This window comes from Martes martes (genome assembly GCF_963455335.1).
Source record: "Martes martes genome assembly, chromosome: 6".
NCBI lineage: Eukaryota > Metazoa > Chordata > Mammalia > Carnivora > Mustelidae > Martes > Martes martes.
The window spans coordinates 81,567,330-81,591,183 of NC_137893.1; the positions used below are offsets into that span (position 1 = coordinate 81,567,330).

The 23,854-nt window shown below is 40.7% G+C and overlaps 1 protein-coding gene across 1 annotated transcript in view; it reads right to left on the bottom strand.

Moving 5' to 3' along the window:
• The window catches only part of SLC35F1 (solute carrier family 35 member F1), a 385,380-nt gene extending 375,429 nt beyond the window's left edge, over positions 1–9,951 (bottom strand). The window contains exon 1 of the mRNA XM_080806664.1: positions 9,390–9,951. Within this exon, the coding sequence (XP_080662790.1) occupies positions 9,390–9,562 (173 nt within the window). The 5' untranslated portion in view covers positions 9,563–9,951. The remainder of the gene's footprint in view (positions 1–9,389) is intronic.
• Positions 9,952–23,854: the final 13,903 nt, after the last annotated feature.

Consider the following 23,854-nt stretch of genomic DNA (forward strand, 5'->3'; position numbering starts at 1 on the left):
CTTGTCCCCCGTACCTCAGTCTCTCCCCTCTCCTTCTGTCCTACAGACTGTGTTCAGAATATCACATTTAGGCACATCTCTGATTATGTCCTTTCTCTATTCAATAACCCGCAATAGTTAGAGGGAAGTCGAACTCCTTATCAGAGCACCTAAGAGTGCCCAGTGTCTGTCTGCATCCTACAATTCTACCCTTACTCCACTGCACTGCCTTTTTTACTTCCACATAATACTGTCAAACTGGACACTTACTCCTCTTACTACCTTTTACTCCATATTTGGCTTCATCCTTTCTACTATCCCCCTCCTTACATATATGCCTTTCCTACCCATCTGCCGTGGATTGAAAGTTTATGTCCCCCCAAAGTTCATGAGTTGAAGCCCAAATCCCCAGTGTGATGGTATCTGGAGGTGGGACCTTCAGAAGGCGGTTAGATTGAGGTGAGGTCACTGGGGTGGAGTCCCCATGATGGAATTAGTACCCTAATAAGGAGAGACAAGAGAGAGATTGCTCTCTTACACTACAGACTGAAGATAGGAGAAGATGGCTGACTACAAGTCAAGAAGGCCCCAGCAGACACTCACTCGACTGGCCTTCTGATCTCAGACTTCCCAGCCTCCAGAACTGTGAGAAATAGATGTCTGTTGTTTAAGCCACATAGTCTATGGTATCTTGTTATAGCAGCCCTCGCTAAGACATTATCTCTCAATGCCAAGGGAAAATGCTATCCCTGAACCTTCCTGCCCTGTCTCCCATCTAGTGTGGGCTCTCCGTCCTCTGTAGCCATATAAAAGCACTAAGCTGTATGGCCACAAAAATTGGTTTCTCTATCTATAAAAGGATGATAATATAACCACTATTGTTATTATAAGAACACATGCTGTAAGTTTTATAATATAAAATGTATACTTTATAATGTAAGATTTAAGAATCTGATCTACCGTCTAAATGCTCATTGTAATTCAAACACTCTCGTTTGGTTGTATCAAATTATATAATAACACATGCTGTCCTTCCCCCAACTCATGCTCATGCTGTTGCCCTATTTTAAATCTCTCTTACCTGTGACATATGTCCATGTGTTCAAGGTCCCTTAAAGCTGTTCCTATTGTTCAGAATGTTCATATTGTCAGGAAACTATTTTCCTTTTTTGTTTGTTTGCTTGTTTTTAGGAAACTCTGTTTTCTTGATTCACATGGCACTGACCTATTGATAGGCTCACCCTGCAATGGCAGGATGGGATTCAAATCTACTCTCCTTTTTCTCCTAACATTCTGAAGGTAGATAAACATTATGGCTAGCTGGTCCTCCTGCTTTTTCTTTTTTTTTTTAAAGTTCTGGGTGAAACAAATTGTACTGCATTCATCAGGAAAGATCTACCTCTGGACTCTGTGTACACTTCAAGTAATTTTATTATGGGTTCAGTCTTCCTTTTGAGTAGTATGCCTACAGGTGAAACAGCTAAATTATGAGGCTTTTTTGAACACCTCTGTGAGATCAGCTTGAAAATCTAATCATTTTTGAGAGGTGATGTATGTTACCATTATTTCTACTTTACTTAAATTGTCCCCTTGATAAATTATACTGAAAGGGTAATAACAGTTAGAAACTCTACCAATGGCACCCAAGAGTCCTCTTCAGCCCATACCTGTCTGGTTCACTGCTGTGATCCTGTAGTGCCCAACATATAGGAAGAACTCAATAAATACTGAATGAATGAATGAATGAATGGGAAAACAGTAAAGTGTTTGTCTTATACAATGGATCAGTACTTTTGCTATCTCAGAGTCAGGAATGGTTAGAAATTATAGACCTTTAACTCTAAATCTAAATAATTAGACTGATTTGGTTTTTTAAATCCTTTAGTGTGTATTCAATTGTAGTAGTTTCCCTAATTCATTTTTAAAATGGCAAGAATTGGTGGTACATATTATCAGAGCTTGCAAATGGTATTTAAGGTATTTTTTAACCATCACAGAGTCACATACATAAATTTTCTTCAGGCAGGGGCACCAGGATGGCTCAGCCCCTTAAGCGTTTGCCTTCGGCTAAGGTCATGATCCCAGGACCTTGGGATGGAGCCCTGGGATGGGCCCTGGGGGGAACCTGCTTTTTCCTCCTCCTCTGCCCCTCCCCCTAACTCGTGTGCACAAACTGGCTCCCTCTCTCTCAAATAAATAAATAAATAAATAAAATCTTTAAAAAAATTTCTTCAGAGAAAGTTCAGAATTTAAATCCAATAGAAAATAACCACTAAAAATTTTTATTAAGGGACGCCTGGGTGGCTCAGTTGGTTAAGCGGCTGCCTTCGGCTCAGGTCATGATCCCAGCGTCCTGGGATCGAGTCCCACATCGGGCTCCTTGCTCAGCAGGGAGCCTGCTTCTCCCTCTGCCTCTGCCTGCCTCTCTGTCTGCCTGTGCTCACTCTCTCTGACAAATAAGTAAATTTAAAAAAAAAAATTTTATTAATAGTATTCTTAAACAAATTACTTTCATTGCCATTGACTGAGGCGTGACATTTTTCTAAGAAAACACTTTCTAAGACATATTTATTTTTACTGTTTTCTTTGATATTTCCTATGAAATTTCTTCTTATCTATTGTGCATACGAGTAGTCCCTGTATAAAGTCAAAATGGTAGAATGAGAAGTTTAATATGGATTGCACATTGAACACCTTATTTATAAGACTCTAGTATCTAGATATGGGGAGGCATACAATTAGGCATTATCCATAAAAATTCAGGTTACAGATTATAATGATTCACTTCCAGTGGCAGAACATGTGCCCGATTACCCAGTTAGATTTTGAGGTCCTTCAGGCCAAGAATAATGTTTTATTATCTATGTGTCCTCCAGAAGAGGGCTCAGCACATAGTAAGTGATTAAGAACAAATAAACATAGAAACCGTCAACTGGGTATAAAAGCAACCAACGGAATGGGAGAAAATACTTGTAAACCATATATCTAATAAGGGATTAATATCCAGAATACATAAAGAACTCCTACAACTCAACAACTAAAAAGCCCCCAAAAATCCAATTTAAAAATGAGCAAAGGTCTTAAGTAGACATTTCTCCAAAGACATACGAATGGCCAAAAAGTTTATGAAAAACTGCTCAGTATCAGTAATCATTAGGGAAAGGCAAATCAAAACCACAATGAGACGTCACTTCACAACCCTGAGAATGGCCACAATAAACACACACACACACACACACACACACACACACACAAAGTAACAAGTGTTGGCAAGGATGTGGAGAAATTGGAACTCTTAGACACTGTGAGTGAGAATATAAAATGGTGCCAATGCTATGAAAAACTCCAAAAAATAAAAATAGAATCACCATATGATCCAGCAATCCTACTTCTGGGTACATATCCCCCAAAATTGAAAATAGGATCCTGAAGACATATTTCACATTCAAGCTCATTGCAGCTTTATTCACCATTGTCAAGTGATGGAAGAAGTTAAATGTCCATCAACAAATAAATGGATAAAGAAAATGTGGTATATACATACAGTGGAATATTATTCAGCCTAAAAAAGGTAGGAAATTCTCTCAGGTGGCACAACATGAGGACATTAAGCTAAGTGAATTAAGCCAGTTATAAAAAGACAAACACTACATGATTCCATTTACATGAGGTATCCAGAAAAGTCAAACTCTTAGAAACAAAAGTAGAATGCTGGTTGCCAGGGTCAGTGTGGAAGGGAGAAAGAGAAGTTGTTTAATGGATTCAGTTTCAGTTTTGCAAGATGATAAAATTCTAGACATATGTTGCATGACAATGTGCACACAAATAACACTACTGTATTATACACTTAACAGTACTAAAGATGGCAAATTTTATGTCATGTGATTTGGCCATTAAAAACAAGAATAAATGAATTTATACTTGTATATGTTCATGCTACAGTCAAGAAATATGCCAGGGACGCCTGGGTGGCTCAGTCAGTTAAGCGCTGCCTTCAGCTCGGGTCATGATCCCAGCATCCTCTGATCAAGTCCTACATTGGGCTCCTTGCTCAGCGGGAAGCCTGCTTCTCCCTCTGCCTCTGCCTGTCACTCTGCCTGCCTATGTGCGTGCTCGTTCTTTCTCTCTCTCTCTCTCTCTCTCTCTGTGACAAATAAATAAATAAATAATCTTTAAAAAAAAAAAAAAAGAAAGAAAGAAATATTTGTGAGATATTTTTCCATGTGGCTATTGGAGTTTAACTTCTTAAGCATACTTTTTTAAGAAACATAATTAAGAATTAATGTGTTTGAAAAAGGTACAGTGAATGCTCATTGGCCTGAACTCAAATGAATGAGAAAGCTAAACTCAAACCTGGTGGTGGTATTCTCACATTCTGCATTCTACTTTTATGAGAAATGGCAATTAAATAATAAATCAGCTCTTGCATTAGGCAACTTTAGAACTATCTGGGCAGCCAACTTAATTTCCTATATCATCTTTATTACAGCAGTGTACAGTAAAAATAGACTTCTATTATGATGGCCCTGGACTTTGAAGGATCTTGAGATGGTGAAAGCTCAAAGGAAAATTACACAAAGATGCATCCATTTTCTTACACATTACTTGGAAATATATTATCTCTATCCCAAGTAAACCAAATACCACTTTAATATAAATGCTCATTTCTCCAAGCCCTCTGTATAAAAAATAACTATACAGGATGATCTTTTATTTTCATAATTTTGTCCTTCGGTTAAAAATAAATGCATCCTTCGACATCCTTTGTTTACTACTGATCTTAGAAATGTCTGTTTTTAATCACACCAGCCGGTTCAATTTGGAATACTGTGTATCAATTATCCTCATCACTAGTTGGTCTTTCCTTTCATTCCGACATCTGTTAGAAGAAGCAGCTTGAGGAAGAGCTTTGCTATCAATTTTTCAACAAGAGCCTTCTGACTCGATAAAAAGGGATCATCTAAATTATGTCCTCATCAACTGTACCTAATACTTAGTTCAAGCATACTCCTGTTCTTGGCAGCCATTCTGTTAGTTCACCATGTTCTGTCCACCTTATTTAATGACTCATAAATGCTATATACACATATTATCCTATCTTATATGTGGATTTTATTTAGGCTTGCTACCAATGCTCTCCTCGTTAATGTTTCTTGGTCTTCAACTCAAAAATTTTTCAGAAATTTTAAAATTAATAAAATGAATCAAAATGGAAGTTGGACATCAGTTCCAAATCAAATGAATGGATGACCCAGCATCACACTAGTGGTTCCATTCTACTAAATATCCCCACTACAGGATTCAAAAAGACAGAAACCCCTTTATAACTTGAGACAGCCCAATGAATCTCTTTTTGGGAAGAAAGTGGGTCAAAACTAGAAATTCACAGTTATTTTTGTTGAGATCTGAAAATAATACTCAACTTGAAAAGATAAATAAAGCCGCACACACGCAAAATACAAAACAAGCTATTGCTCGTTTTTCACAAACCTTTCATTAAGTAATCATTTTAGAGGAGCAAATCTCCAGATACTATACAGACCAGCATCTACTCCTCTATTTTTCTAACATACCAGTATTCAGCAGTTTTTGTGAAAGGGTCATCAACCGTTGCCCTTGAAGTGTTTTCTCTTTTGTCATATCCTGCTTGCCTGTGACAGGGTAATAAATACTACTCCACGCTAAGAAATAAGTGAGGAAGAGTTTGCCATATTTTGTTCCATGCTCGAACCAATACATTATTCTAAATCTCTGGGAATTAAAGAAGTAACAATTATTTCAGCATTAGAACCATCTTGGATTTCTTGCATCTCACTGCCAAAACAAATTTGAATACCACAGGGAGAAGAATGTGACACATCCCATCAACTGGTTTCAAAAAATTACCTAGCACCTCCTCTTTCACCAAAATCTTGGATACTATTAGATTCTAAACTCATCGCTATACAGAAAGTAAGTAATCAGTGAGATGCCCCAACTGCCATGTACAAAATGCAGCAATCCAACCCTACAAGCCTGTAAAGAAGGGGGAAAGGATGAGGGGCTATACTGAGGAAAGTAAAATGATGCAGAATAATGTCAAGCAGATTTCATTAAGGTAACACTACATTTTTCAGTCTATGCTTCTTGACAGCAAGTACCTCTAATTATTAATCAGTACTTTTTTTTTTTTTTAACTTATCCAGGTAGATATAGATAGCATACGTATTTGCATTTCTTCCTCTGGGTTGACAGGTAGCTATTGTTACAGATTTCCACCAATGGCAGGCAAATCACAGGGCTTAGGTTGCTTGTAGTCTAACACTCCCCATCTCACTGCACCATCATCAGTCTGTCAGCACGCCTCTTTGGCCCAATGGGATTCTAAGAGCTAACTAACAGTGGTGCAATGTCCCATTCTGTCACTGAAGAGACTACTGGCCAGCTCACAGCAATAGAATGCTGCCAACCATATATCTGCATGCCAAAAATTGGAGAGTTTTTTTTAATATTGGCTCTAAACTTCCAGCTTTGCAACTTCAGTTTCTGCTAACAGCTAAGTTGCTCCATGCCAGAAGCAGATGAAAAAAAAAAGCAACAGAAACCCAGAGGATAGTAAGTAGATAGAGCAATGCAGGTGAAGGATATAGAATCATTAAGGAAAAAGGAAGAATAAAAGAAGAAGAAAAAGAAGGGGGGGAGATGGATTTTAAGCTTTGAAAGAATGAACAGAGATGCTTATGATCTGGCCCCAGTGGGCCAGCCTGCTACCATTACTGACTGATCCAACCTACTTGGAGGATTCAGACGAGAGAGGAGTCACACCTACATGCTGGCACGAGGGCTCTAAAATTCTACTTTCTTCCCGTATTGTTGTTTGTAGAGCCCAGTCATTCATCAGCCACTACCAATGACCTCCTGTAGACATAATCATGGCACAGAAGCCAAACTCATCAACATGCTAATGAAATTATTCCATCAAGATTTTTATATTTAGTCTGACTTTTTTTTCAGTCTTCATAACAAAGATGCTCCTTCTCAGAAGAAATATTTTCTCCTTGTCCCTTTAAGTACAAGGGAAGACCATTAACTCAATATAAAATATTATATTGAAAATTCTGAAGAATTTTGAAAGACAACTAGATGTTTTAGTTTAAGTGGAAAGGCTATAACCCTGGGTACGTTCCCATTCACAGAGGGGCCTGAGACAACATGTCATTGGCCCAATCTTTCAGTCTAAGTTCTTCCTCTGTAAATTAGGAATAGTACAACTCATGTCATGCAGATCACTGAAGGCTTAGGAATACACGAAGTTCTACTTATGACGTACTAAGACTTCATTTACCTATGATGCTCCCACAGACCCACCTCAGATAATAAAAAAGCTGCTAAAGAAATGAGATTATGTAGAGTTTTATATTCGTCCAGGTGTTTCTTTAGTATTTCTTTAGTATTATCTCATGACAAGAGCGGTAAGACAAGTACTATAAAACATGTTTTACAGGGGCATCTGGGTGGCTCAGGGGTTAAAGCCTCTGCCTTTGGCTCGGGTCATGATCCCAGGGTCCTAGGATCATGATCCCAGGGTCCTAGGATCGAGCCCTGCCTCGGGCTCTCTGTTCAGCGGGGAGCCTGCTTCCTCCTTTCTCTGCCTGTCTCTCTGCCTACTTGTGATCTCTGTCAAATAAATAAATAAATAAAATCTTAAAAAAAAAAAAAACACACACATGTTTTACAAATGCAGAAGCCAAGCCCCACGGAGATGTGCAGCTCTGCCCCACACCACGTGGCTAGTTACTGGCTGAGAAATGATGACAGCCAAGTCTCCTCAGTGATCTTTTTATTCTGGACTCTAAAATTCATTAAATATCAAGAAATAACTTGCACAGAATCAATAAGAACTTGTAATCAAGCAAAGATAAATGCACGATTGCACCAGGCTTTTTTCCAATTTGATGAGGGATATTAATATTTAACATACTCTGCTTAAAAATTTAAACATCCAATGCCAAGATATTTACGATTCAAAAAACCACAGGTGTTCATGAAGAATAGGAAACCTATAGAGCATGTAGTAAGCCAGCATCTTCTTGATTCAACTTCTGACCACTGTCTTTTAAATGTAATATTTTGGAAGGTGTTATCCTAAGCTACAACTCGAAGGAAAGTAGAGTCTTGACTTTGTATTACCAACTCCTGTCTCACTCCCGGTGAATTGCTTCCTGTTTGCTGGTAAATGGAAACATACTGAAGTACCCACAAATAAGCTAATGTACATGTTAAATCTTCACAAAGGACCGGAATGATTTGGGATTTGTTATACCTGAATTAAACCATATTCCATCTTTCAGCTCCTATTTCTGTGCGTATTTTGTGCTCCCACTACAGCTTTAAGCCCCATAGAGTTCTATGTGAATTCCCCATAGCTCTATGGGGAGTCTCGGCCACCCAAAACTGTGCCACACAGAAACCTGTACGAAGAGAGCGACCTTAAGAGTTACCCGTACAGATGCACCAAAAAAGCGCACACGCACTTAAATAAAAACACACAAAACCAATCCTCTGGGTTTTTTAAGTGTCAGCTCTTCAACCATTTCAAGTTACTTAAGTAGAAAAAGTCCCCTCCACGGAACAGTTGAGTCAGGGGCACCCGGGGCCCCATCTTCACGTCAACCTGTGTTCGCAGCCTAAAAAGCCTCGTCCTTGATCCATTCACTGCGCAGATTCCAGCACTGGAGGCGCCGGCGATCTGCGCTCGCCTCCTCTGGCTTTAGCGCGCCTTGGAATAACCGGGCCCCTCCCGTTCACACCCTTCTCGCAACATTTTTGCACTTTGCGTGGGTCTGATCGAGGGCTCCAGCCTCGAGTTCCCTGGTCCCAGCTTGGACGAGTCTGAGCGGCAACGGGAGCGTCAGACAGAAGTGGGTCCCCTCCTGCCCGCCCGGGCTGTCGCCACGACTCACTCCATCCCCTCGCGTGGAGGCTGGAGACATCCGGCCGCGGCGGGCGACAGCGCGAGGCCGGCGACTTCTTCGCCATCCCCGCAGCCCCGTGTCTTCCCGCCTCCGCCCGGCCACCCTTGGGTCCCCCCTGTCCCCTGGGCGCAAAGCTGGGGTCCGAGTGGGTAAGGGGACCGAGGCAACGCGCGTGTGCGAGGGTGTGAGTGCAGACACACGGCAGCCGGGCAGCAAACCCCGCCTCTCCCCGAACTCCCGCCTCGGACCAGCCGGCAGCCCGGGCGCCCCAGGGCTTCCCGCTCCGGGACAAAGCTGCCACGGCCTCCCAGCAGGCGCGGGGCGCGTCGTCGCCGGGTCTCCTCAGTCTCCCTCGGCTGCGACTCCGTCCCCAGGGGCCTCAGGGCCGCCGGGGGTCCGGCGAGACCCCGGGCCCGGCTCCTGCAGCCCTCGCCCCGCGCCCCCGCCGTCGCTCACCTGTTCAGCACTTTGCGGATCCTCTGGCGTACGCCAGCCCGGGAGGAGGCGGACAGGCTGCCGCCGCCGCCACTGCCCTCGGCCGGCAGGTTCTCGATGGTGGTCACCACATGGTTCGGCGGGGCCGGCGGCGGCGGCTGCAGCTGCTGCTGCGGCGGCTCGGGGGGGATCATCGCGGCGGAGGCGGCGGCGCGGCGGCGATCAGAACCCAGCCGGGCGCATCGTGCGCCGGCTCGGGGCCCGGGAACGCGCAGAGGAGCCGGCCGGGCGGCCGCGGCCCGGGAGGCGGTGCTGCCTGCGAAGCGGCGAGGCCGGGAGGTACCCGCGGCTACGGCCGCCGCCGCCGCCCAGCCCGCCACTCACTCCTCTCCCGTCCTGGTGCGCGCCCCCTTTCTCCGCCGCCGCCTTCTCCCGCCCCGGCTCTTCCCGAGCCGCGTCCCCAAGTCCTGGCACACCCCGCGAAGTGGCCGCGGCCACCGAGCTGCCCGTCGGCTCAGTAGAGCCCCGGGGAGAGAGGGGATGGGGGCTCTGGGCTTTGCCTTCTCTCCCGGCGCCCAGGTCCTCTCGGGGCGAGCGGCGCAGTTGTGCTGGCGCCGCCTCAGCCTGTCCCCTGCTCGCTCGGAAAGCTGCCGTCTGTGTCTCACGGAGTGAGAGACCGAGAGTGAACCCGGAGAGCCGGGCGGGGGCGCCGCGGCGGCGGCGGCAGCAGCGGCGAAGGGGGGCCAGGGCGGGGACACGTGCGCTCCGTCTTCGCCAGAGGGCGCTCCCGAGGCGCATCATTGCCCGGACCCTCCTCTCCCCGGTCCACCCAAGGCCCTGCCTAGCTCGGGGTTGCGAGGATTTGTTTTGTTGTCTTTTGTTTTGTTATCTTTTGCTTGTTGTTCGCGTGAGGCTGGGGACAGACCCTTCCCCTTTAGTTGGAGGCGACTACCCGCTCCTGCCGCGACACCGCGGAACCTTAGCACCACCTTCCCGGGACAGCGCCGGGACGCGAAGACAAGGCGCTGGTCCCGAATTAAAAACCCAAACTCCAGTATCCTATTACCCCAACACTCACCGTAATGGGCCTGGAGGAAATTGGAGGAGAAACAACTTCGCACAAAGAATTCATTCTGGAAACTGGAAAAAGCATGTCAGACCAATTCCACGTCTGCATCTTGTAGGGCTGTGAAGGAAACGTAGGCAGATTCGACTTCCAATTGTGCCTCTAAAACTTATTAGCAGAGATTCCCTAAGCAATTTATGTACTTACATTCTGAGACACATCCTCCTTTGTGCAACCGAGGCTTTGCGTCTTTCTCCCCGTGGTGTAGTAAGAGTTAAATGAGGCAAAGCACCCAGCAGGGGGCCCTGCGGGCTTCTTCAAGGGGTCTCTGACCAGAGGAGCTCCACCGGCAAAGGGAAAAGCCTCTGAGAACCTGGCACAGAAACCTTAGACCTAAACAAGACCGTATTTCTCCCAAAGGAAACCTGGTTTCCTGTCCCAGGCATCTCTTACACCGATTGCTCCAGATTCCAGTTAATAACGGACTCTTAAGGGAGTTCTATCTTTCACATTTTCCTTTATCTAGACTGTCTGGATAGGGATCCTACTGTGGAAAATGATAGGCATTTTGAAAATTTTTCCACTTTAGTCAGCGTGTGGAATTATTGGCCCTGAATATGGTTAAAAGATAAGTATGTTTACAGAACGGCATGCTAATACCGCCACTGAATCCAAATGCACAAATAAAAAATACTGGTGATTTGCCAAGGAGAGTGGGGTTGGGGAAAAAATAACATTCGAGAAAGGAATGGACTATGTCTGATTAACCCAAGGGAAAGGGGAGGATGAAAAGATGAGATTCATTGTTTGGTTAAGAAGTTGCCACCCCTTTAACAATATTGGGAGCCCTTTTTTTAATTATCAAAAATTTGAGGAAACAGCTGTCCAAAAAAAACTCTCCAATCTACATTTCAAATTACGTAAAACCCGGTTACTACCTGAAATATCCCTGAGGTCTTTTTTCTAGGAAACTTAACCCAAATTAGAGCATTTTCCCTTTTATAATTAACACGCTGCCCTGTTCTTTCTCAAGAACCCTTCACTCAGATTTTTCCACCTCAGTTTTGTCCCAGATACTCCGAAGAATTGTTGCAAATAGAATCAAAGCTTGTAACCTCATGTGCAGTAAGATTCTAATAGTTCACAATGAGTTTGCCCTTGGGGGCCCAACCAAATGGAGGCGCTATTAATCAAATGCACTTCATCTCAACCTGGCAGCAAATCGTGGTAGGAATCTCTCCATTAAAACAACATTTGTGGTTATTTCACGTGTCTGCCTTGAATGACTGGTTGCTTGAGTGCCCTCTTCCTTCACATTTGGTCTCCTTCCTTTTGAATGTTTCTGGCACATCACAACTCAGGGCTGTGTCTGCACTTCAGTGTCCGCGTTTGTGTCTGGTCATTTCTCCGGTTGGATTGTTGAACCAAATTATCTAACTCTCCGCTGAGTCAGGAAGAAAGAAAGCCAGGATGGGAGAGGAACAAGATGAGAGACGTAAAATTTCAATCCTGCTGTCAAGAAAGGACCTAATGCGGGTGCAAGCCTGAGGCTTTCATTCTTCTTTCTTGTAAAGGGGTTACAGTCTCAGGCCCATTCTTGCCTTCCAATTCTGTGCTTCATGCTTGTCTCCTAAAAAGTAGCAAAACAGTATTTGAGAGGTAAGTAGAATAGCTGTTAAAAGGACACGTGTCCGAGTGGCCGTCTGATATGGAATTAAACCAAAGAGATATGTGGAAGGCCTACTTCCCTTTCCCCTGCTGCCTCCTGGGCCTCAAAATCCATCTTCCATGAGCTCGGAACCAAAGAAAAGGGGATGAAGGCAATAAGCTGTGGGCCTGGATGCAGTTTCTTAGCTGCGGCATGTGGATTCCAGGATGGTGCTTACTGCTCAGTTCATCCCTCTTTGACCGGGTGTGCTTAGTGCCGACCATTGCAAAATTTCCATTCCACTCGTACTATTACATCATCCGATTTTCACTTAACCAAGTGCTAGCTCCGTTGGATTCTTCTAGGAAGTAGAAGGTGACTATCAGCTACACCCTCTTTAATGGTGCTCATTTTAAAGATAGTTCCTCTCAGGTAGGGAAGAGTAGGGTTTGGCCTGTGTCTCAGTCCTCGGAGTCACCAGGCATTTTGACTCATCTGTTTTGCATAGACCACACCTGTGTGTTGTATTGGGTAAAAGCTTCACCATCATGCTCCAGAAGTAAGTGATGATTCTCTCCAAATTGCTGAGCAGTCGCCTGGAATTGCTTGCGTTGCTCCACATGCCCAGTGGCCCATCTGCACTCCCCATGCCACTCTCTCACTCTTTTTCTTTCTCTCCTAAGTCTTTTTGAATCTACTCAAAACATGCTACATGGCATGGAGAATGAAAGGGCAGCTGAGTTTTGATTCACATGATTGAATTCACACAGGAGAGAAGAAAGCAAAGCTGGTGGGAAACTTACAGAGATGGGAAAGGGAAAGGAGAAGAATGTGTAGGTCTTTACATTTATATCCAAACAATGGATAAAATAATTGGGAAGTCAAATTGGCAGAACCTCATCATTACAGCCTGTGGACAGTATCGGTGGATATGGAAAAGATGCACAGAGCAAGGAAACAGACAGTAAGCAAGAGGTATCAAAGACTGCTCTCACATTTTACACCCCTCTTCTGTTTATTTATGTAATTTTTTCTTTTGTGTTTTGGAAATGTTATTTCTTCAGGGGAAACTCTGAATACTGTCTGTAGGTTTATAATTGACCTTTCCTGATAAGAGACCTGGAGCACTAGAGAAGGAGATAAGTGTTATTAGTTGTGAATAAGGTCTAATGTTCCAGGGTCAGACTATATTACCATAGCCAAGCGTTCCATTTCCAAAAGCATAGGATAGCATATCTCTGTCATGGTGACATGGTAAGTCCTTGACAACACAAAGCTTGCCTTATTCAGTAAGGGCAGTGATAGTACCAGTTTCCTCATGATGATCTTAATATCTCAAGTCATAAATATATATATATATGTATATATATATATATAATCTCAAGATATTAGCCAAAAATATAGCTAAATATTAGCCATATTTAGCCAAAAAATATGAGAATGATTCCTGTATTTGTCAGTTTAGGCTGCTATAACAAATGCCATCAACTTAACAAACATTTATTTCTCAGTTCCTGGAAAGGCCAAGATCAAGGCACCAGCATATTTGGTGTCCGGTGAGAGCCTTCCTCCTGATTTGCAAATGTTCACCTTCTCGCTGTGGAGAAAGACCATCTCTCTCATGTCTCTTATAAGGGTACTAATACCATTCATGAAGGCTTTACCCTCATTACCTAATTATCTCCCAAAGATCCACCTCCAAATACTATCACACTGGGGATTCAGGTTTTAACATATAAATTGGTGGTAGGGGGAGGTGGACACAAACATTCATTTCATAGGAATGTTCCAGAAACACTCACTGGATTTTTTTGGCAGTATATATGATAATTTATTATTTTGATTTGTTGGAGTATTACTATACAAATTTACATACGGTTTTAAGAAAACATTATGGAGGGGCACCTGGGTGGTTCAGTGGGTTAAAGCCTCTGCCTTAGGCTCAGTTCATGATCCCAGGGTCCTGGGATCGAGCCCCACATCAGGCTCTCTGCTCCATGGGGAGCCTGCTTCCCCCTCTCTCTGCCTGCCTCTCTGTCTACTTGTGATCTCTGTCTGTCAAATAAATAAATAAAATCTTTAAAAAAAATCAGTAACATAATGCTTACTAGTTTAATCAGAGATTCAGAGATATCAATTATTTCTGAATAGGGCAGCAAAATCCTCAAATAAACCTCTTTTATCATTTTAAACTGATGACATCAATAACCTCTCCCTCTAAATTTTTAATACACAAAAATATTAAAGTAAAAGTTTTGGTAAAATTGTAGTAAATTTATATACTGACTTGTCAGTGAAATTTATACACTGACTTGTATGGAATTTATATACCTACTTGACATTGACTAGGTGGGAATTTACGTACTGTCTTGTCAGTGACCAGCTGGGAAGAAACTATGTTTGAGTAGAATTCTACCATGTTATAGTAGAAATTGGAGCCAAAGAAATCTCAGTTACAAATTCAGCTCTATTGACTTGGCTTGTTTCATTTTAATCAGTTCTTAAAACTCTCTGAGTAACAGTTTTCTAATCAATAAAAATGAGGAAAATAATATATACTCTATAAGACACACACAGACTAGCAATAATATATATAAAGAATCTGGCATAACAGGTATTTAAAAAAATAATTGATCTGGATTTGGATATGATGGAGTGGATGGCATTAGAATTAACTGTCCCCATCAATAATTCCAAAAGGTGTATTAAATATTAGACAGTAGTCAATGTAAGGCCATGATCCTTTAGAGGAAAGAAATATATAAGAAATGAAACACATTAGCACATTAGGTGAGCCCAATATTCATCTCAGCTTTACCCTGAGGGCATTTCCAAACCACAATTCAGAGAAATAGTGCCCAATCAGAGAGTGGTAGTTTCACTGGGTAGAGACAGATCCCAGAGTTTAGAGTTGCAAAGACTGCTGGGATTTGCTTGGGAGGGTTCTAGAAAGGAGGAACCTAAGAGAAGGAGGGTAAAAACTCATTGTGAAAATTGCACACAGAGCCAACTCTTGAGAATTACATGTACACAGCAAAACTCTAGGCCTAGCAAAGAAAGCTGGAGAGCTGGACAGAGATTTCAGAGGGAGCACAGTGTTGGGAGGGCAGAGGTTGGTAATTAATTCCAGTGTTTATACAGAGTATTTGGTGAACTCCTAGGCTTTGGGTGGAGACTCAAAAAAAGGCTATACCCTAAGTTTAAGGACCATGTCATGGCAGTAAGAGCTATGCTTTAGGATGGAGGACTCTTCCTAAGACAGCCAAAAACCAAACCTCAACAGGACAGAATTGACAGAGTTGATGATTGCCTTCCGTATTAAAATTTAATGTTCTGTGGAGAAAGATACCATCATCCAAAATCTTTATTGCCTATACGCACAACATCCAGCAAGTAGCCAAAAATTACTACAAAAATTACTACAAATATAAAGAAGCAGGAAAAAAGTTACTAATGTTCTCTGTAAAAAAGTAAGCAATAAATATTATAGACTTTATAGGCTATACAGTCTCTGTTGCAACTACTTTGTTGGTGCAATGTGAATGCAGGCATTGGCAATAGGTAAATGAATATGGCTCTGTTTCAATAAAAGTTTATTTACTTGCCATTTGCAATGACATGGATAGAACTAGAGAGTATTGTGTAAGTGAAATAAATCATTCAGAGAAAGAAAATTATCATACGATCTCACTTATATGTGGGATTTAAGAAACAAAACAGAGGATGATAGAAGAGAGGGAAAAATAAAACAAGATGAAATCAGAGAGGGAGACAAACCATAAGAGACTCATAATCATAGGAAACAAACAGGGTTGCTGGGGGTAGGGGAATGGGGTAACTGGGTGATGGACTTTAAGGAGGGCATGTGATGTAATGAGCACTGAGTATTATATAAAACTGATGAATAACTGACCTCTACCTCTGAAACTAATAATACATTATATGTTAATTGATTGAATTTAAATTAAAAAATTTAAAAACTTTAAACATAAACACTGAAGTTTAAGTTCCATATAATTTTCACATGTCAAGAAATATTCCTTCTTTGTTTTTTTCAAGCCAGTTAAAAATGTAAGACCTATTCTAGATTTGGCTGTATAAAAACAGCTAATATTGATCAGAAACATAGATGTAAAACCCTCAATAAAACACTGGCAAACCAACTCCAACAACATACAAAAAGGATTCTATACCATGACCAAGGGAGATTTATCCTGGAAACACACAAGGTTGCCTTCACATCTGAAAATCAATTAATGTCATACACCATATTAATCAAATAAAGAATAAATTTTCATAAGCATTTGACAAAACCCAACACACATGCCTGATAAAATCTTTCATAAAACTGGTCATAGAAGGAAATTTCCTGAATCTGAATGACCATCTAAAAAAGAAAAAAAAAAAAACTACAGTGAAAACCATATTTAATATTTAAAAACCAAATGCCCCCCAACTTCAGGACCAAGAATATCTGTTCTCACCATTTCCACTCAATGTTGTATGGAGGATTTAGCCAATCCAATCAGCAAGAAAAATATTTAAAGGCATCCAGATAGGAAAGATAAAGTAAACCTATCTCTGTTCACAGATGGCATAATCCTATACGTAGAATATCTTAAGGAATCTATGAAAAAAAAACAACACTATTACAACTAACACACAAATATAGCAAGGTTGCAGAATATCAGATAGATATACACAAATTAATTGTATTTCTATGCACTAGTCATGAACATAACTGAAAATGAAATTAAGAAATAGTTCCATTTATAATAGTATCAAAAAGAATAAAATCCTTAGGAAAGAGATGTAACAAAGGTGGTACAAGATGTATACATGAAAAACGCTTGGCATAAAGTCTGCTTGAGATTTCTTCCCCCTCTCGCTGCCTCAGCCTCTTCTCCCCTCTCCCCAACATTCGCACTCCCTCTCTCTCTGAAATAAATAAATGAAATATTTTTTTTTAAAAATGGACATACAAGCAAATCAGGAAGAAAACATATGTAAAACACACATCCAATGAAGGATATGCAGATATACAGGTCCAGGATATATAAAGAATTCTTACAACTTATTAAGAAGCAAGGAAACCATTCAAAAATAGGCAAAAGATTTGAATACACATTTCACCAAAGAAGATGTATGAATGGCTAATTAGCATGTAAGAAGATGCTTAACATCATTAGTCAGTAGGGAAATGTAAATTAAAACCACAATGAGATATCATTTCACACCCACTAGGATGCCTATAATAAAAAAGACAATTACTAAGGTTGGCACGATGTAGAGAACAGAAGCACTGATTCACTGATGCTGGGAATATAAAATGGTGAACCACTCTGGAAAATAGTTTGGCTGTTTCTTAAAAAGTTAAAAATAGATTTACCGTATGACCTAGAAATCTCGCTTCCAGGTATCTACCCAAGAGAAATGAATATGTCACATACCCACACAGAGATTTGCAATAAATGTTTGAAGAATCATTATTCATAATAACCCCAAATTGGAAAAAAAACTAAAAGTCAATCAACTGGTCAATGGATAGACAAAAATATGGTATAGTCATACAGCAAACTATTACTCACCAGTAAAAAAGAACAAACTACTGATATATGCTGAGATGAATGCACTTGAAACACAGTCTGCTAAGTGAAGGAAGGCAGATACAAAGGACAACATAACATAAGATTCTACTTGTAGGAAATGTTCAGAACAGGCAAATCTATGGAGATAGAATGTAAGCTATTGGTTGCCTGGAACAAAGGTGAGAAGGTCAGATTAACAGCAAAGAGTAGGCTGCTCTCCCAAGATGGTGGTTGCCACCAGCCGAGTTCGGAGCCAGGTATACTGAGGGAGGTAAAAGGATCAGCAGCTACAAGGCAAAGTGGTAGCCTTGCACCACCAGTCTGAAATGCTGGCCTTCCACCCTTCCAGGGGAAAGCCCAACCATGCAGACATCTTGCTCATAAACCTACAGTATATTTCAGAAGTGGAAATAATTAATTACTGAACAGAAACCCCTTCTCCCCTAGCTGTACTCAATGTTAGTAGGCTGGCCAGCCAAGCACAGATAGAAAAAGAGGAGAAGCTGAGCCAGGCCTATGCAATTAGTGCTGGTGTCTTCCCAGAGGGCCAGCAGCCCTTCGAGACCATACACAAGACCTTTAAAGACTGTAAGTGGCAAGGAAAAAACATCATAGTCATGGAAGAAGTTGTTAATATACCCCCCATATCAAGTGCGAAAAGAAACCATAAAGGCAAAGAGCCATGTATGCAAGATACTTTAGAAATGTGGAAAAGTATTTAAAAATACTTTAGGGACGTGACAAGTCATAAGATACTGCAGCATTCACAAGCCCAGCAAACACAGAAGGAGGTCACCCTGTCATCCAAAGTCCACACACATAGAGGACTCAGCCATTCTATCTCAGCTTACATGGAGATAGAATGTAAGCTATTGGTTACTCAGCCAATGTAACCAATAGCTTACATTCTATCTCCATAGATTTGCCTGTATCCAGCCAACGAGGTAGGGTGATGGCTTTAGTGGAGGTAGGTCGGGGGAGGGAGGGGATCCTTTATTTCCTGCTGGCTCTTGTTAACAAAGGTCAGTATTTCCAGATCTTAAACTTGAACAAAGCACCCAAAACAAGGAGCAAGAGAAAAATTTGAAAGTTGGGGAAAAAAACTGATAAATAGTAAATAAATAATACATAATAAAATAAAACTGATTTATGATGATTATTGCACACTTAGATAAATTTAGGCATGATATGGGTGAATTTTATGATATACAAAATATGACTTAATAAAGTTGAAAAACATCACTTATATTCTCAGAAAGTAAGAGAAGATTTTGAAAACTTCAAATAGGAACAGAATGACACACATGCAAAAAATAAAATTCAGAAAACAAAACAAACATTCAGAAATTAAAATGTCTGCAGGAGGAATGAAGAACCCAATAGATGATTTGCAAGGTAAATCTAACAAATTCCCCAAGAAATTTATTTTAAAAATAGTCGAAAAAAGAGAAAAATGGTAAGAAAATCAGAAAGTCAGTTAAGGGGGGGTCAGCATTTGAAAAATAGGTGTTCTTCATAAGAGAACAGAGAACTGGGAGGAAATTTCCATGAAATAATGCAATGATGTCTCAGAACTAAAAAGCATGAGTTAAGAGTCTGAAAAGGCCAAACACGATAAATAGCACCAGTACATTATCATGCAAGTCCAATAATTTGGAGACAAAGAATTTAAGTTTCCAGAGAAGAAAAAAAAAAAATCCAGAATGGTTAGGGTCTTCTTAATAGCAACAATGGAAATTAAAAGACAGTGGGCCATCTTCAGAATGCTGAAGGAAAATTATTTTCACTCTTGGATTTTGTATCCAGTCAAATTGTCAATCTTCTATGAATATAGGTAAAGATATGTTCAGACATAGAACGTCTTGCAATATTTACCTTCCATTTACCTTTTATGGGGAAGCTACTTGATGTATTCCACCAAAACTAGAGTCTAAATGAAGAAGGAGAACTAAGAACAAAGAGATCCAACACAGAAGAGAAACAAAGGGAATACCTGTGATGATGCCGGGAGATCTGAAAACTACAGGTGTGCACAAGTCATTGAGGACAAATATTCCACATTGGAAAATGCCAAAAGACTCTGGGAGAGTCCTTCTCCCAGATGAAATTGACAAAAACAAGCAAAACCTAATGCATCTTAACCTCTTGAGAGTAAATTTAGACAACTAGTAGAAAACTTGTAATTGAATTTAACAAGTAAAAAGAAATTTTAAGAAAATGGCAATCATTAACATCAGCAATAACCAATAGTTGTTCGGGCAGGAGAAAAAAGTAGTTACAGTTCACTAACTGTCTAAGCTCTTAACAGTATTTGCTGAGCCACAACAATGTAGACCCTGAATTTTGATCTAGATAAATTTATAACTACATTGGATTGATAAGAGAATGGAAGGTATATATGTATATTTGGGGACAGTAAAAAAGAAAACACCCCACAATTTCCATAGTGAGAAATCAATAAAAGAATCAACTAAGAGAGTGGAAAGTGATTGCCTATGGTGAAGAACAAAATGGTAGAGAGGGAGATGGAACACTACTGTTTTACTTAACAAACCTTATAGATGTGACTCTTCAAACCATGTGTAGATATAAATTTGACCAAAGATAAATAAATAAATAGATAGATAGATAGGGTTTTTTTCGGTTTTTGGTTTTTTGTTTTTTGTTTTTTGTTTTTAGTTTTTTGTTTTTTGTTTTCCAAAAAGAAAGAAAAGTATAGAAGTGTAACCCTAACACACTGAGTTCTTAGTGTTGCCAAGACACCTTCCTGAGCAGATTGCAACTAAGGCGGAAAGCTAGGGGCCATTGTCAAGATCTGCAACAGTTTCTTATTTAAGCTAACAAATAATTCTCACAGTATATCTACAAGCAGATTCATTAATTTGCTAATTGTGTTTCCATTCTATAGAGATATCTATCATTTCCTCATTGATAAACCTTCAATTCCCCAACAGATAAATCCAGCCACAATTCAACAAACACTTTCTTGTCAAGTTGAAATAATGCAGTAGAATATTAATAAACAGTAAGACACTATTTTCTCGTTAACATACTTTGGCATGAAAGTGGGGAGGGAAGATAGTAAATATGGGTTTTTTTTTTCAGTTTTCAAATCAAAAGTTAAACGTGGTCAAGTTTATTCATTCAGCTGGATATAGTAGACTTTCCCTGTCCCTGTAGGGTTGTACAAGTCAATGAGTTGCTAAAAGTCAACGGGAATAAGTTATCTTACATTGGCTATCTTTCAACATTGAATTGTCAAATATTGAAAAGGCAAATAACCTACCTTCAACCCAGTAACAACTTCTCTTCTATTTCTAAACTCTATTTTTAAAGCATTTCTGCTTATTCTTCCTGAAAAATATATGAAAATATGGTTGTGATACTTCTGTTCACCTGGAAACCCAAGTGAACTCCTAATTTTGTACCTAATCCTAGTTTGTTATTTTGTGACTCCAACTTGAACATACCACATTCTCTGCTTATATTTTTTTAAAGATTTTACTTATTTATTTGACAGAGAGGTCACGAGTAGGCAGAGAGGGAGGCAGAGAGAGAGGAGGAAGCAGGCTCCCTGCTGAGCAGAGAGCCCAATGGGGGACCGATCCTAGGACCCTAAGGTCATGACCTGAGCAGAAGGCAGAGGCTTCCCACTAAGCCACCTAGGCACCCCACCCTTTTTTTTTAAGATTTTATTTTTATTCTCTGCTTATTAATAAGTTTCATGAAGGCCAAAAACCTTACAGAAGGCCAATTTTTTCCATGGCAAATTCAGTTAGAGCTGAACTTTGCAAGATCATAAGACCCTGTAAGCATTAGCTACTTGTGTATTTATTCAGTCCTAAAATAATGTCTCTGTCACCCAGCACTGAGGTTTATACAATTCAGAAATAATAAATAGCATTAAAGTTCTATTTAGAACCAATAAAAAGGCCACAGATTTCTGAAGAGATCTCAAAATATGAATATTATCAAGCCTTAGAAGACAGCCAGCACACTTGCATCAATACTCTCTTGAGAAAAACTAATTCTACTGCATTTTTTAGGACATATCCAATTGCTAGTAGCTGAAAACCTTGACTCAGATTGGCTCAGACAATAGGAAATGTATTGCTTTGTATAATGTTTCTATGAAATACATGAGTTATAATAAAAAATTAAAATTTAAAAAAAAAAAAAAAAAAAAAGAAAAGTCTAAGCATGGGGCAGAAACCAGAATTAGTTAACAGTGTCTCAAAGGTGTGATCATAGACCTACCCTCTTTTTTTTTTAAATTTTTTTAAATAAACATATAATATATTATTAGCCGCAGGGGTACAGGTCTGTGAATCACCAGGTTTACACACTTCACAGCACTCACCATAGCACATGCCCTTCTCAATGTCCATAACCCCACCACCCTCTCCCTACACCCCTGCCCCCTGGCCACCTTCAGTTTGTTTTGTGACATTAAGAGTCTCTTTTGGTTTGTCTCCCTCCCGATCCCATCTTGTTTCATTTATTCTTTTCCTACCCTCCTAACCCCACCCCACCCACCCCGTTGCATCTCCACTTCCTCATATCAGGGAGATCATATGATAGTTGTCTTTCTCCAAATGACTTATTTTGCTAAGCATAATACCCTCTAGTTCCATCCACATCGTTGCAAATGGCAAGATTTCATTTCTTTTGATGGCTGCATAGTATTCCATTGTATATATATATATATATATCACATCTTCTTTATCCATTCATCTGTTGATGGACATCTAGGTTCTTTCCATAGTTTGGCTATTGCGGACATTGCTGCTATAAACATCCGGGTGCATGTGCCCTTTTGGATCACTACGTTTGTATCTTTAGGGTAAATACCCCGTAGTGCAATTGCTGGGTCATAAGGTAGCTCTATTTTCAACTTTTTGAGGAACCTCCATGTTGTTTTCCAGAGTGGTTGCACCAGCTTGCATTCCCACCAACAGTGTAGGAGAGTTCCCCTTTCTCCGCATCCTCGCCAGCATCTGTCATTTCCTGACTTGTTAATTTTAGCCATTCTGACTCGTGTGAGGTGGTATATCATTGTGGTTTTGATTTGTATTTCCCTGATGCCCAGTGATGTGGAGCACTTTTTCATGTGTCTGTTGGCCATCTGGATGCATAGACCTATCTTCTTTCCATCTTTCTCTACCAGCCTCAATGAGCTGGTTCTGCCCTCAGGTTGGCTCCCCTCAGGGCTGCCAGAATATTGCATTTCTGGATGTTATGCCCAAATACACCAACAACCAGAAGAAGAAAGGAGCCATGTCCTCCTTTCCAGAAACCCATGAGCAGACTTCTTTCCTACTCATTGGTCATGATTGGGTCAAATACTGGTTCTGGACTACTGAGGCAAGGGGAGGGACATTACCATGACTGGTTAAAACTAAACATCTGAGATTAAAGGTTGTTACAGAGTCAGCCACAAAGACAACTAACTTTACCTCCCAGATTCTTTCTCCTGTTATTCTACTCTTTGACCTCCCAACCAAGTTTTCCCATGTGTTCTCTGAGAAAAAAATAACCAACTGTATTGTGTTGGAAACTTTATTTATAATATCACTTTTCTCTTCTCTCTCCTATACATCAAACTTCTTCCTTGTCCTATAGATATTCAAGTATACGCAAGTCTCTCCCACCTTAAAAAAAGATGTCTTCTCTAGCTCCTAAGTCACCCACTCCCCCATTTCTCATCATCACCTCAAAGCCAAAATGTTGAACTTACTAATTCACTCTCCAGTTTTCTCACTTCTCCATCACTCCTCAGTCTGGTTTTTGTGAACTGAGTTCACAGAAAACTCATTGAGATTATCAATGATCTCTATGTTATAATGGGGCTTTTGTTCCTCATCTTAGCCTTTGGCAATATCAGCTAATCCTTTCTTTGTAAAACATAATTTCTCAGTGAATCTCTTCATGACCCACATGCTCCTGGTTTTCCTCTAACCTTGTGATTCCTTCTTGGTCTTCTCTGTAAGCTCCTTCTCCTATATCCCTGTACCCAGCCATCAAGTCTCTATACCTCTTCCTTGTCACTCAAGACACCCAAGATAAGCTCACCATACCCATGATTTTATTTATCATCTATATGGCAATGGCTGCCTAAGAGAGAGACCTTGCCTTATCCCTTAGCTAAGCAGCCATGAACTGCAAACAAAGACCCAAGTGACCC